Source organism: Nycticebus coucang, chromosome 17 (assembly GCF_027406575.1).
Source record: "Nycticebus coucang isolate mNycCou1 chromosome 17, mNycCou1.pri, whole genome shotgun sequence".
Lineage (NCBI taxonomy): Eukaryota > Metazoa > Chordata > Mammalia > Primates > Lorisidae > Nycticebus > Nycticebus coucang.
The window spans coordinates 34,568,070-34,584,007 of NC_069796.1; the positions used below are offsets into that span (position 1 = coordinate 34,568,070).

The window sequence follows — 15,938 nt, forward strand, 5'->3', positions numbered from 1 at the left end:
TGGCCTAGGCAAAGAATTTATGACTAAGCCTCAAAAGGCAAATATAGCAACTACAAAAGTAAATAAATGAGACTTAATTAAAATAAAAAGCTTCTGCACAGCATAAGAAATAACCAACAGAGTGAAAAGATAAATTACAGAATGGGAGAAAATATTTACAAACTGTATATCTGACAAAGGACTAATATTCAGAATCTACAAAGAACTCAAACAAATCAGCAAGAGAAAATCAAACAACCCCATAAGAAGTGGGCAAAAGACATGAACAGAGGTTTTTTTGAGAAAAGGTAGAAAAATGGCAAAGAAACATGAAAAAATGCTCAACATAATTAATCACTAGGGAAACACAAATTAAAACTACCTTAACCCTATTAGAATGGCTAGTCAAAACCCAATAAATGCTGGCATGGATGCAGAGAGAAAGGAATGCTTATATACTATTGGTGAGACAGCAAATTATATAGTACAATGTCTACGGATAACAATATAGAGATTCCTCAAAGAAATAAATGTAGACCTACTATTAGATCCAGCAATCCCACTGCTGGGTATCTAAACAAAGGAAGCCATTTTATCAAAAAGACCCTTGCATTTGAATGTTTATCTGAGTTCATGTAATAATGGCAAAGATACAAAAGCAGCCTTAGTGCCCTTCAATTTAATAGTGGATTAAGCAAATGTGGGAGATATACAGGGTGGCCTTAAAGACTGTGTGTAATTTTAAATTGCACACTATTTTAAATTACAAATGAGCTTTATGGTCACCTTGTATATGTGTGTGTACACCATAGAGTACTACTCAGCCATAAAAGAGAATGAAATAGGTTATTTGCAGTGATGTGAAGGGAACTGGAGACCATTATGCTAAGTGAGGTATCTTAGAAATGGGAAACCAAATACCATGTTCTCACTAGTGAGTGGGAGCTAACAGATGGATACACATGGGTACACAGTGGTATTAAGGGGATGGGAAACCAAGAAGGGGGAGAGCAGGAGGATAGGTGTGGGGAAAAACTTACCTACTGGGTACAATGAATGCTAATCTGATGATGGGCATACCAAAAGCTTTGACATAAGCATTATACAAGATATCCACATAGTAAAAACATTTCTATAACCTTAATATTTTGAATAAAATTATAAAAATATTCAAAGAAATTCTTTTCATTCTAGGGTTATAATCTCTGAACCCACTTCCTAGTATTTCTGCTTTGCAATGAACAATTTAGCAAAGCCTGAAACATACTCTCTTCTACCTCCAAAGGTCAGGGTAAAAAACTAGAGTGTACATCACTCTCCTGCCCTCCTCCTACTCCACTGGGCTTCTGCCATGGAGGAGAAGTTAAAGAGCTGATCTTCTCCATTGCCTGGGTCACTACTGTGCGGTATTAAGAGGTCCCAGAGGTAAACAGAAGCAGAGTCCTGGAAGGCTTTGATATAAGAAAACTGTCCCGGAGGCAGTCAGAAGCTAGCCACCTTCTCTGACTGCTATGGCTCCACCTGTAGTGAATTACCCACTAGCTGAGGTGCACTAGTCCTTCTAGGCTCAGGTGCCACTCACCCCTTTCTCAGGAGGATCTCATCTTCTTACATAAGTCTTCTAGCTCTCCTCATTCTTGTGCTCTTTAATACATTTTCTACAGCAGTCACTCATGTATTTGCTGAAAGCTTCCAATGGCTCTCCATTCACTTTACAGTGAAGTCCATCTTCTTACACGGCCACCAGTAGTAAGGCCATGGCTGAGGTCCTCTTCTTTAGCATCTGTATTACCTGCCACTTCTCCCATTTACTGCCTACAATAAACCCATCCCATTCTACTCACACCTTTCTGAGTGGGCTTGTCTTTATCCTTCTGTACACTGGGCTATTTCATGAGTATTCTGTGCCTGGAATCCTCTTTCTCATTTCCAATTGTTTGTCTCTTTTATACTGCTGGATTTCAGTTTAAACATTGCCTCCACTGAGAAATCTTTAAACACACACTGTCAACTTCCCAATTAAGTCAGTTCTGAAAATTATACTTCCTAGCATGATTTGTAATGTATGATTATATGCAGAATGCCTGTGTCCTCCACTAGACAATAACCTCTTTGAGGGCGGGAACTTTATCTTGTTTATTTTATCTCAGCACCTAACCCAGATTCTTGCTCAGACTATAGACATAATAAGTGTTAGTTGCATAAATGATGAATTTTCAGAAATCTCTGTAATCAGTGCTGATATTTGTAAGTTTATAGACCCTGTCTATATTTGATTAATGCTACCCTACTATGATTAATTTATATAACATTGTAAATTTTTCAGAGAAAAATCTCTGCATTTCCATTTGATTTAATTTGTGCTACTACTCATTGGCTAATATTCTCAAAGAACTCTATTTTCTCCGTATCTCTGATAGTTCTGACTGATAGTTGCACTTGTGTAGGAAATGATTTTTTGGTGTGTAGTGATGAATCTTTTCCACAGAGATACTTTTCAAAAAATAATCTCTGTCTGTATTTGGCAGGAGCTCTGCCTGCCCATTTCCTCCCTCCTCCTCTTTTGCTTCTCTATCTTTCCAGCCCACATCGCTTCTTTTCACAGCAATATGTTAGCAGCACTCCAAGCTTATTCAGTTTTAGTGGTCTGCATTTTTTCTAATTAGAAAATACTCTCTTGGCCTATTTTTAACCACGAAGCTCACATGTACAGGCTACACTTTTTCTTGTTCTGGAAAGATCTGCTGAGGGGGTAGGAAGTTAGCAGAATTCAGGAAGATCCTCTGAATTGAGAAGGTACTGAAATTTAAGCTGTGTTTATTGGGAGGAAATTTAAGCTGTGGCACTGAAAATCGAGTGGGCTTTGGGAAACTCTTCACTGATATCTCTGGTGAAAGATTATTAGTACTTACTTATGTCATGTTTTCTTCAAACAATTACATATTCTTGATTTCATTTAATGCTCACCAACAACCAGAGACATCATTATTTATTAATTCATTCACCCATTCATCTATTTATTTGATGATCTAATATTTACCAAGTACCTAATAATGTATGTGCCGGGATAAGGTATAGAAAGGTTCTTAGCAATTTGGTGGATAGTGATATCACTTGTAGAAATGGACAGGAGAGGGTAAGAGAAAATATTTGGATAGAGAAAACAAACAACAAAACTTGTCAATTTTTGACAAGTTACAACTGAAGTACAGTCATGGGGCCACATAATGACATTTTGATACATGATGGACATGTATATAATGGCGGTTCTATAAGATTATAATGGAGCTGCCCTATTTAGGTGTACCATTTTTTATCTTTTATACCATATTTTTACTGTACCTTATCTATCTTTGGAGGAGTTTAGGTGCACAAATCAGAGGAACAATAAGCTATACCTTACAGCTTGGATGGGCAGTGGACTGCACCTTCCAGGTCTGTGTAAGCACATGCTGATGTTCACACAGTGACAAAACTATCCAACATGCTCTTCTCAGGAGGTATTTTCATTAAGTGACACATGACCATATCTCATCCTCAAATTTTCTTTCTTTCTTTCTTTTTTTTTTTTTTTGAGATAGTCTCACTATGTCACCCTTGGTAGAGTGCTATGATGTCACAGCTCACGGCAACCTCAAACTCTTGGGCTTAAGAGATTCTCTTGTCTCAGCCTCCCAGGTAGCTGAGACTACAGGTGCCCGCCACAACACCTGGCTATTTTTTTTGTTGCAGTTGTCATTGTTCTTTATTTGGCCCGGGCCGTGTTCAAACCTGCCAGCGTTGGTGTATGTGGCTGGCACCATAACCACTGTGCTACAGGTGCCGTAACCTCATCCTCAATTTTTCAATCAAGAAAACTAACTTCCAAGAGATTCCCAAGATTATATGATTGGTAGGAGATTGACCCAGTCAATCTGACTCCAGGATCTAAGTTTTGCTGCCCTAGGCACAAAGTGACTCTTCTATCCACTCCCCAAACCACAAATACCTGTCATCCAACATATACTGTCCCTCTGATATTCTTGGCTCACATCCTTGAAGAGGCACGTAATCTAATTTCAGGCATTATTTGTGACCCAATGAAAAGCTGTCATTAAAGAACATATTAATTAGCTCCTTTTTTTTGTGATGACTCATTAGTGAGTGCTCTGGCAAGAGTGCTCCCCTGACACTAAGGCAGAACAATAGAAAAAGGCAAAGCTAACATGGGCAAAAGTCACCTTTGTCCCTTTTCCTAAAATAAGCTGGTCCCTGGGTCATGTTCTCAGTTGTGGGGCCTAGACCACTGCCCCAGTGTGGACCTGTGGAAAAGGACACTTGCTCTGACTACACTCAGCTGCACTTGCTTACTGAGTGCAGTCCCACCAGCTCATCACCTGGCATCTGTAATCTTTCCTCTGCTCACATTCTGCATCATTAATTCCTCACACACAGGGCTAGAGTGACAAAGTCAGATCCCTGGGAGGGAACTGAATTGGTATACAAGTCATCCTTGGGGACTGGTTCCAGACCTCCTCCATATAAACATCCATGGATCTGCAAGTCCCTTATATAAGATGACATGATATTTGCAAAGAACCTACACAGATCTGCCCATGTACTTTAAATAATCTCTAGATTACTTATAACACTTAATACAATGTAAATGCTAGGGAAATACTTGTTTTACTATTTTTTATTAGTATTATTTGTTATCATTGTATTATTATTTATTTTGATTATTTTCAGTGCAAAGTTGGTTGAATCCACAGATGCAGAACCTAAGGATATGTAGGCTGACCATGTAAACAAGTGCTTTGAAGACTTCTCTGCCAGATTCTCTTTACACACACACCCCACATGCATGCACACACCACACAAAACTTTCTTTTAATACCTGTAGTCTTCACCACTTAAAAAATATTTTCCCAATGGAAAAGAGTTTTCAAGTCATTTCCTGCATGTTAAGCAGGAATTTGTTTACACTACCAGCTAAGCTTTCAAACTTTGAGGAATTGTATTTTCTCAGGGTGTTGGTCTATAAAATTTAAAAATCCTAAAAAATATTCAGAGCATGTAGGCAACTGGTACAAACACTGGAGACAGAGGCAACAGGCTTATTTAGTCTTTGGTACTGTCTCTGGCATAGGCTACACCTTTTCTCAAGCTTACTGTCTTCCTGACTGCAGACAGCCACGGTTCAAATGTGCCCTAAGCCCTGACAACCCAACACACAATCACTCCTTCTCCTTTCCTCTTTCCTTTTCCATTTTGATAAGTTTGCAAGCAGATTACAAATGTCATCTTAATATCTTTACCTTCCACAATAGTATCTCACTAGAGATCTTAGCAGGTGGCAAATTGGCCTGACATATCATTATTTGCATTTTTAATTTGTAGTATTTTAAGCCCAGAGAGTTTTTTATGGGCTTTAAAATGACAGCACAAACATTGATACATAATTCATCTTCTATTTTTCATAATACATGTGGTTAACAACCCATTGAGAAACAGAAAGGTCATTAACATTTTTAAGCAGGTTGAAGTTATAGCTTTAGTGTTCTTGCCCCCTTCTTCCCCTTTGAGGTCTCTAAAGATAAATCACTGGTGAGTGAAGCACAATTGGCAGCCTAAATGCTAACATTTTGTCAATAGGAAGAGCCTTTTCAATTGTAGCTTTGCTATTCTTCATAATGAATAATTGTTAAATAACTGAGAGATACAGTGTTTGTGGGCTTCCATGGTTCCTGATTTGGGAAAGTTAGCTGCTTTTAAATTTAAGCAAAGAATGAGAGAGCAAGAAGGATACCTCCATCCTATCCTGCTTTCTCTTTCCTTCCAACTTATACCTCACTCTGCACTATTCCTTTCTTATCCCTTCTTTCCTCATCCCCGCCCTGCCCCACACAGCATTACTGCTTCCATAATACTGAGTTGAAAGAAGACTTAACTTCTCTAATCATCTTGAAATAACAGCTCCATAGACAAACAACAGACTTAGACAAATGTCCAAGAATTTGACTGGGAAGCAAATAAAGGGTACCAACAAAATAAAGAGGATCCTAAGCCATTTTATCAGAAAGATGACCAGGGAAGAAAACCCAGCAGGCTAATTCAGAGCTGCAGAGACCTCCTCGTGTTCTCCGTGGCAGGAGCTGTAACTGAAATGAGTTAGATGGATCCTTTATTTTTCCTTGATGCTCCAGGTGTCTCTACACAAAGAAATCCTGTATCATCTGGATGAAGCACCTCTGAATAATCTAGTTTACACCAGTCTTCCCTTTATGGGGAAGGTGTCTAGCTCCTATTACACAGATAAATCAACGTCTAGCTCCTATTACATAGATAAACCAATCAACTAACATGTTATTTGTTGGCAGTGCTCCCAGACCTCATTTTAGGTACTGTGGGTAAGACCAAGAAGACACTTTGCCCACCATGTGCCGTGAGAGCAGCATGTGCTTGGTCCACACCTGTTTACTGTGTGGGCTTTGTACCCTCAGCCAGCTTGCACCCTTCTTTAGAGCTTCCGCATTTTACCATATCTATCAAATGCCTCTATTAAATTCATTACATTTGGGAAAAGTTTCAACCATAGATAAAAGGAATTACTTGCTTCCTCTGTTAAAATTATTACCTTTTTAGGATTTCCTTCATTTCCTTCTTCAGGTATTTTTGGAATGCTTACTATTAATAGTTTACTGGGCACCATTCGAGGGACTGGGAAGATCTAGTGAGCACACTGAGTTTTAGTATCTTTCTAGACCCAGAAAGATTAGAGAAACACACACACACACACAAATCCTTGTATAATTTCTCTACCAAAAATAAGGCATTTGACTCTGTCATAATTTACTGGAGACCTTGACATTGGCTGTACTCCTTATTAATGACCAGACCCTATTCTGGTAATAAATTCAAATGGTTCTGAAAACAATAGCTTAGGCAACTGAATCCAAGTTTTTAATGATGATTTCTAGTTTGGAAGAGTCTCTCCCAGAATGAGCATTTTAGAGGATGCGGAGGATGATATATAACATTTCCAGTGAGGAGCTGATGGGTTTTTACACAATTGATGGCATCAGGTTATCTTCATAATATGTGACTGCAAGCAGCAATGTGCAGTCCCTTAAAAGCAGAACAGACTCATAAGGAGTGTGTTTATTCTTTTATTACAATTTGACTTCTCTCCTGCTAAGCCGCTGTCTTCTCTGAGATTTATAATGTCAGGAATGCACATGCAAGGATAGTTGAATAAGAAATAAAGTTCTGAAGGAACAGTTATGTTAATTTATAATGTGCCATTTGTTGACAACTTGAAAGACATTACTTCAAACAAAGGTAACTAGGGGGATGTTAATAGCTAGCAAATGTATTGATGCTGACTCTCACTCTGAGTAAATCACTGCATTGTAGAAAGGATTGCTCATCATGTTAGTAGTGTTCTTAATTGTTCACAATTTTCGTGATTTACTTTTTAAATCAAAATATCATAGTAGATGCTTTCAACAATTTTCCAATTTTAGATATCACATATGCCGAAATATGCCAGACTTTAGGTTTCAATATAGAAAACAAATGGCTCAGATGTATTTCCAAATGTTAGTCTAGCATTGTTTTACTTAGTAAGGCTGGCATGCTTCCATATGTTGAGGTAAGTAGAGAATTGTGCAATTATCCAGATAATCTGATCCCCCCATTCTTTTTCTTTTTTTTCTTTTGCTTAAGTCTTTTTCCTTCCTTTCTTTTTTTTTTTTCTTTCTTTCTTCGGCCATTTGGAAACGAATTGCAGAATTGGCCTAACAGTTGAGGAGCAAGCAAAGTTCAAACAACCTTCCTTGGAAGATATTTGACCATAATGTTGGGAGGTGAGGTTTATTGTACAGAAAAAAAAAAAAAAAAGAAGACGACGAAGAAGAAAAGGCAATAGCTACATTCCTTGAGAGCTTTGGGGGGTAATATCCACATCCATTAAGTTTTTCAGATGAGGCCGTAAACAATGTGGGATTTAGGGAAGTGGCTCTAATTCAGTGGATGGATTTTAGATGGAGCAACAAATGGAATAAAATTAACTTAATTAAAGGATCTTTAGTCACAATTTGTGGTGCCTTTCAACTTCCTGTCAGCCTGGACTTTCTGTCCCTGGCTTGTGGCAAGAGCCTTTTACAACAGAGAGAGCTCCACTGCCTCACATATGCACAACTTAATCGTCCTTCTCATTAGCCTCACCCTCCAAATTCTCCAGTTCATCTTATCTATTAGTCAAGTAACTGCCCTAACTCTAGTTTTCATAACTTAGCCCCCTAACCACCAACTCTCCAGGGCTACCCATTTCTGACAGGATCAGATTCAAAGTGCTCAGCCGGATGCGCATTGTCCTTTGAGAGCTCCTCCTGGCCCAGCTCTTCAGCATTCCTCCTGTATGCCTACAGGAGGTCTGGACTCCTGTCACAAGGGAGCTTCCCACCTGTCTCCTCCTTCCTCTAGGCCATGCTGGGCCTCATCTTCATTGCTTCCCCCAAATGCCTACCGCTCTTTCCATGATCCAATGCTTCCTGCTCAAAGGCCCAATGCAAATTCATCTCCTCTGCTGAGGGCTCCCTGAACATGGCCTTGGGGCCCTCCCTTGCTGTGAGTTGATACCCATCCTTGGTTACTCAAATGTATCCTTTAGGGGCAGTTCTTGCACTGGCATCTTGTCTAGATAATGAACTTTTCACTTGCAGGTGACATTTTCTCAGCTCAATTGTCAGTGTATGATACTTCATGGCATCTAGCACATCCGATCAAATGGCAGGAGGAGAAATAACAAGCCCAGTTGTGACTCCTACTATTCCAGCCACACCTTCTACAGTGAGGAATCCTTTCATTTTCAGATAAAAACAAGTGGAATTCTAAGAAACTCAGTGTACAATTAAGGCCTTAGCCCTCAATTTCCCATACAGGCTAAGAGCTGGCTTTGGGGTGTGGGTGCCTAGTTTAGAACAATGGTTTTATTACTTACTAGATGAATGATCTCTCTTTACTTTTGTGCCCTCATATAAACACAGATGTTTAAGGAACTAAGATCTTATAGGTAAGGCAATTAGTACTTGGTACACAATAAGTGCCCACTAAATATTTTATCTTGTTATTATTAAACATCATATCAAAGAATTTCCTACATTAGCTCTAATGTTTTCTTTCAGGGAGAGTGTTAAAAGCACAGGAACATCATTGAATAATGGACTTCAAAAATGAATTTTCATCCCTTGGGCAGGCCTGGTGAGTTATGGTGCTCTCAGGGTGACTGAATTCCAGAGCTTTCCCCAGGGCCCATCTTTGGGGGAGATAGGCTACACTGAACACAGGCAACTTTGTTTCTATTTTCATGTACCTTCATGTCAGCCCATTGGTAGTATAAAAGCAACAGTTTGCTGTTAGACTGAGACTGTCCTGCAGTCCAGGATGGGATAGAGAAGTGAACAAGACAAATCAAATCCATGTATGTGAAACAATTGAGGAGTCTAAGCCTTGGACTAGGAAAAAACCCAAGGTTGTTGGGTATCCTGGAAATGCCTCAGCTCCCTAGGGCCCAGCTGAGGCATTTACACCAGAGCCACGATATACTTCTGCCTGCACGTTGCTCGTCTTTTACTGAGTGGTTGTGCTTGAGTCATGTCTTACCACACACATGTAGTTTAAAATATTCCACCCATTGGGCTGCTTTTCCCCCTGGCCCTCCCTCGGGGGCCTGACAGGTGACACGAGTCCCTCCTGTTCCCCCCGAGCTTGCACAGCAAGGCCCTGAGGCTTTTGCCCTTCCTTAGGAGGGAGACAACCCACTTGGTTACCGGACATGCATTTCAGGACCCCCTTGGCAACCTGCCCGGGGTGGAGAGTGGGAATTACCTTGAATTCAGTCTCAATGTTGGCTAGTCTGGCTAACTCGTTGCTTAGCTCCAGGGCAGTGAGGACAGGGTCTTCGCTGGACAGGGACAGGTAGGCGGCGCTGGCCAATCCTTTGTAGGCGTTCATGCGCGATCGCGAGTGGCTGAAGGAGTCTTTCCGCTGCTTCTCGGTGCACTCGGAACACTTGCAGAAGTAGTCGTGGGGCCGCTCGATGCGCGCGCCCTTGAGCAGCAGGATGTGCACGATCTCGTACTCCTGGCAGTGGGCCGCCAGGATGATGGGCGTGATGTCGTGGGAGAAGCGCGTGCCGTCCTCATCATAGGCGTAGAAGTCATCGTCGCGCAGCTCCTGCTCCAGCGGGCTGAGCGTCAGGCGCTGGCCCTGCGCGAAGGCCGGGTGGCTGAGGATGGCTTCCACGATGCGCACGTAGCCTTTGCTGATGGCCAGCAGCAGCGCGTCTCCCACCCGCGCCAGGTTCTCCTTCTTGAGCAGCAGCTCTGTGACCTCCAGGTGCTCGTTGCCCACAGCCAGCTGCAGCGCGTTCTGCCCCATGTAGTCCACGCAGTTGAAGTTGAGGGTCTTGGACTCCTCCAGCATCTTCCGGACCACTGGGATGTTGCCGTATTCCGCCGAGTCCAGGAAGCGCTCCTCCTCGGGCGTCAGGCTGGTGCCCTTGGCGTTGAACATGTAGGCGGGCCCCCGCGTGGCCTGGCGGCGGCCCTTCTCCCTCAACGTCGTGTGCCGGCGCTGCATGTTTTTGAAGGTGCTGCTCCCCAACCTGTGGGGCAACAAGGCAAAGATGCTTGGTTACTTTCGCAGATTCCCTAGGGGCAGAGCAAACAAAAATGGTTGAGAAGCAAAGAGAGTATCATGCTTGGAATCTATGAGAAATTATGAAATCTTATTAGAAATCATTGTCTTAATCCCTGAGATCAAGACTGATTGGATTACACAACTGTTTTTTCCGAGTGGGGGAACCCTGGCTTAGTTGTGTGGCCTGTACAGTTCTAGGCGGAGGAACGGTGGCAGAGCTGAAGAGTGGCTGTGGCCGAGGGAAAGCTGAGCTAGCTGTGGGAGCTTGGCGTGGTGGCTTGCTGAAACAGGCAGGGGTTGTGGGTTTATTTCTGTTGGTATAAAGTTAGGCAAATCCTTTAACCTCTATGAATTTTTTTTTTTTTTACCTGTGCAACATGGATAATTTTGTGTGCCATGGGGTCCCTAGGAGGATTATTTAGGGTAAGGTGCATGTAGAAAGCACTCAGTTGGTATTTTCCCATCTCTTTCTGTCTCTTTTTACGCACAGTTTTCCGAAGGTTTGCCCGTGGAGTTGGCCACTGCAGGTATTGCTACCTTTGGTTCTGATGCATCTGCACCCAAGGAGCTGCCACACTGGGGCAAAACAGCTACAGGCTGCAAGTGAAGCCACACACATCCGTTTCCACATTCTGTGCTATGTGGACTGTGCTTTCTGGTCCCCAGACAGTCTAAGCACCCACGATAGGGCAAGATGTGGCAGGGAACTGGACTAGAGTCATTGCCACTTGCTGAAGGCCACTAAAGCTCCCCCCCGCCCCCCCCCCAAGAGAATTCAGTCTCAGCTTCCTAGGATTGAGCCTGGATTTTTACAGGGATGGAAGAAATAGGTCAGCTTATAAGCTGGATTCACTTCTAAATTGTTGCTCTTTCCATTGTGGCATAGGGTAGAGGTTAACACTACTAATAATAGTGCTGGACACCTTTTATATGCCAGGCACTATACCAAGACCATCACAGACAGTAACTTGCATCAAACCTATCAGGAAGCCACTATTATTCTCCTCATCACAGATGAAGGTAACTCAGAGCAAGGCAGCTGAACAACATACTTTGAAGTCTGAAGATCTGGAAAAGGAATCCTGGTTCTACCATTGGCCAGTCTTGTGACTTTGGACAAGATACCTAACTTCAGTTTGCAAGGTTTTAAAATACCATAGTAGAGAGAATAACAACTATGTGTAATTTGAGCTCAAGTCATGATGTTCTACCTCCAACTAGGCTTGAGATCTTGAGCAGGTCTCCAGATTCTAGGTTTCAGATAACTGTGAAACAGAGGAGGTAGACCAGATGTTTCCTAATCCTCTACCAAACTGAACGTCTTAAATTTTTCTGATTTTCCAGTTGGTCCTTCCTCTATTTTCTATTCTCCTTTTCTAATCTACTCACATTATTTAAATAATATTAGAATGACATACATTTTAACAAAAGAGTATCTGCTCCAACAAGTATGTACTTAGGGATTTTTTTTTTTTATTGTTGGGGATTCATTGAGGGTACAATAAGCCAGGTTATACTGATTGCATTTGTTAGGTAAAATCCCTCTTGCAGTCATGTCTTGCCCCCAAAAGGTGTGGCACACACCAAGGCCCCACCCCCTCCCTCTCTCTGCTCTTCCTTTCCCCACCCCTCCCTCCTTCTTTCTCTCTTTGCTCTCCCCTTCCCCCACCCCCACCATGACCTTAATTGTCATTAATTGTCCTCATATCAAAATTGAGTACATAGGATTCCGGGATTTGTTTTTTAAACTATTTTCTATGGTTCCAGAAATTGTCCTTTTGTTACTGGTTATTTCTCCATGCATAAACAATACTCAGCATTTCACTTAAGACATTTTAAAAAACAAACAAAAGTGATCACAGAGGCAAGCTTTTAAATTAACCCCAGTGTTTTGAGGTTTAATAAGTCATATCAGTCAGCCTTGTGAAGTTTTAAATTTTGAGATCCATCTAGTTTTCTGCTTATTTTACCTTTGACCTATTTAAACCCCTTTAGTCTTAGCTCTTGGGGGCTCTATCTCTGATATAAAGTAAAGAATAGAGATCAGAGCTTAGAACTCCAGTCTTGCCTAGAGCTGAGTCACATTCCCCTTGGGAAAAGCTGCTAAACTGTACAATGCAGCAGCTTCATCATCTGCAAAAACTGAAAAGAATAATTATGGGCAACTCCCTCAAAAGGCAACTGTGGGTGATACATCCTAATAGAGAGCTTGGCACTCCTTTAGGAAGAGCATCTGAACTGCCAACCACTTTTTAAAAGTGCACTTTGATAAAAGATTGCTGGGGAACAGATGGTGAGAATTCAAGTTCATGAGCTCCTTCTGAGCCCATTTCTTTCAACAATGCCATCATTTCAGGGAGAGAGTTCGCTCGTATGTGCCAAAGGCAGACTATGGATTGGGAATCCCACAGAAGCCTTTCCAGGAGAGAAGCATTCACAAATAGTGTGCGGGCATTTATTATTATAAGTTTTTCAGAAGGAGAGAGGTGACTGAGTTGAAAGCTAAGCAGCTCCTTTATTTATATTCCCAAAGGACTTGTTTCAGAGGATGTAATGAACTCAGTTTTAAGGACTGTCATTTGGACAGACACATACGTGGAAGTTGAGCCCACAAAAGACTAATCATATTTCTTTTGGAATTACTCAGCCTCTCCTATGATAGACTTCAACCCCTCTAAAAAGCACTTCTCTGGACTTAGCCATCACAATTCAACCTGAGAAAAAGCAGTTTCTACTCAAGAGCATCTGAGCAGTGTGTCAGATATGAAACAGCAGCTGTTCTAGGAGAAGCAGGCACTCTAGCTTGATTCCATGTCATTTTTCCATTAGAGATCTACTCACAAGAGAAAATAGGGTCAAGGTCAAGGGTACCCAACTATTACACAGCAACAAGCCATGAAGAGATTAACTCAAGGGAAATTTAATAACTACTGAACCAAGTCAGAGCAGAGAAACATTTCACAAGGAACACGTAAGTACTTAATCTAAATTCAGTGCCTATGAATAACATAGACACCACAGCCTATAAACTTAAAGGATATTCAATCATCCTTTTCCAATTCCACTCATTAAAAAACAAAGAAAAACATTAAATGCAAGGTATTAGTCTTAAGATCTTTTAGGTGAAGAAACTGAAGTAGTTGAAGTAAAAAGACTAAACCTTAAGACCAGTAATTTCTTGACACAAGTAGAGCATCGTATATAAATCTAGATGTTTCTATAATAATTATGTTTTATCAAAAAAATTTATGTGTCTGGCTAGTACTTGTCAGGAGTTAATATGTCCTCACAATTTGACATGCATTTTTCTGAATGACCTTGAAAGTAGATACCCAGATGTAGTAAGAAATAAACAAGCCTCTCTTTCATAGCCTTTAAGACCTGGACTTTGAAGCACATTTGGATGCTTACAGAATTAACTCTGTTCCTTTCCTAGCAGAACCTGGCATTATAAATGAAGCCTTAGCCTTCAAGTCATGAATGTTTACCAGCATATAATGGCATGTGCTACTCAGTGGGATTGCTTCCAATGTGAGGAGCTTCACAGCAGATTCTGGAGCCACAGATATTGATGGAGGCCTTTTAACCTCACTCTGAGCTTCTTATTGGCTCTGATTCTCCCTTGCCCTGATATCTGTCTAATGATGTTTTTAAAACATTTATACACTTATGAATAAATTCAGCCACAATATCCTTGCCATTTATCATTAATATCATAAACATTCATACACATATGTTGGGAAGAATCCACAAAAAGTGGTGTGTAAAAGTATAAGGTCATGTGACCTACAATAGGTGGTGGCCAGAACTCACACTCGTGAATCGGACATGTTGCCCTCTGGACTCTCATGATCTTATCACAGTTTTAGGACCAGTAATGAGCAAAATGATTCTCCCTAAAAGGCAATTGGTATTTGATTGCCCTTATTTTAGTATTTTTCTTAAAAATGAACCTTGAAGGCAAATGCATTTTTATTTGCATATATTATTGAGATAATGAGTGATCAAACTCCTCAAACACCTCAATTAAGATACTGTGTTTTTCATTTTTCAGAAATGCATACATTGACATTTGATGTCATTGAGAAGGAGGGTTCCAGTGGAAACAAAACCATATATGAGAGCAGGACTGATTATTAAACTCCCTCTTGATCCTTCAGCTGCTATTTTTATCAGGCTGCTCTTACGGATGCATCAGCCAGTCTGAAGGAAGCCAGATGTCAGTGATCCATGAAAAGTATGAATCTTACACCCTAACTCCAGCTGAAAATGAGTATGTATTCAAGTGTGCTGATACACTTAAGGGTTTTTGGAGACAGAGATTGTAGTTAATTACTGATGAGGAAAAGGCCATTTAATCAAAATATCTTTTTAGAGTATTTGTTGTCTTTTTTCTAAAATTGCTACTGCTTTGAAGGTCTCTGTGGAGATTTTCCAACTCTGGAATCAATTCAGTGTGTAATATTGCCCAACTGGACATAGAACCAATCCAAATCCAGGAGTCACATCAAACACCCAGGAAAATCCAGCTCTGGTCTGGCCATCTTCTCCTAAGAGCATGTATTCTGAGGTTTCAGTTTTCTCACCAATATGGTGAAACCCATCTTTCATGTTCCTCAGGACCACAGTGAAGATTAAATAATGTTTCTTAAATTCCCTGGTTACCATAAAGCCGTCTATAAAATGTCCATGTAAATAATGATCCAAATCTCATGTATCAGTACACTTAAATACATACTTATTTGAACTGGCTTACATTTTACTCTACACTGCATACTCAACCTAGCTGTTTTTCTAGATGACTAGATAATACTGATAGTTAACATATGCCAAACAATGCACTAAATGCTTTATATGAATTATTGCTTTAAATAATCATGCGATAAGCGTAACTATTGTTCTAAATGACTATTTAATTATAATGACTAGCATTTGTTACACATTAACCATGTGCCAGCCACCATGCTGAATACTTCACATGTGTTATGGATTCTATTTCTTTATTCAAATAACATATGAAGAGGAATTTAATGTAATATGTACTTAACATAATAATGCTGGACACTGTCAAGGCAAATAACAATGGAATGATGAATGAATTATAAATATGAACATAAACATCAGAGAAGGTAAGTATACAAATCATCAGGCAAAGATGATTAGAAATGTATAGAGAACAAGGTGAATTTGAGAATATACATTGCCATTTTACATTCTCACAAACTACTATGTGATATTAGGTGCTGCTGTCTTTCCCATTTAACAGATGATGAGAT

General features: G+C 40.6%; 1 protein-coding gene across 1 annotated transcript in view; it reads right to left on the reverse strand.

The window, feature by feature from the left end:
• Positions 1–15,938, reverse strand: part of TRPC7 (transient receptor potential cation channel subfamily C member 7) — a 152,568-nt gene that overhangs the window by 133,797 nt on the left and 2,833 nt on the right. The window contains exon 2 of the mRNA XM_053566632.1: positions 9,850–10,627. Within this exon, the coding sequence (XP_053422607.1) occupies positions 9,850–10,627 (778 nt within the window). The remainder of the gene's footprint in view (positions 1–9,849; positions 10,628–15,938) is intronic.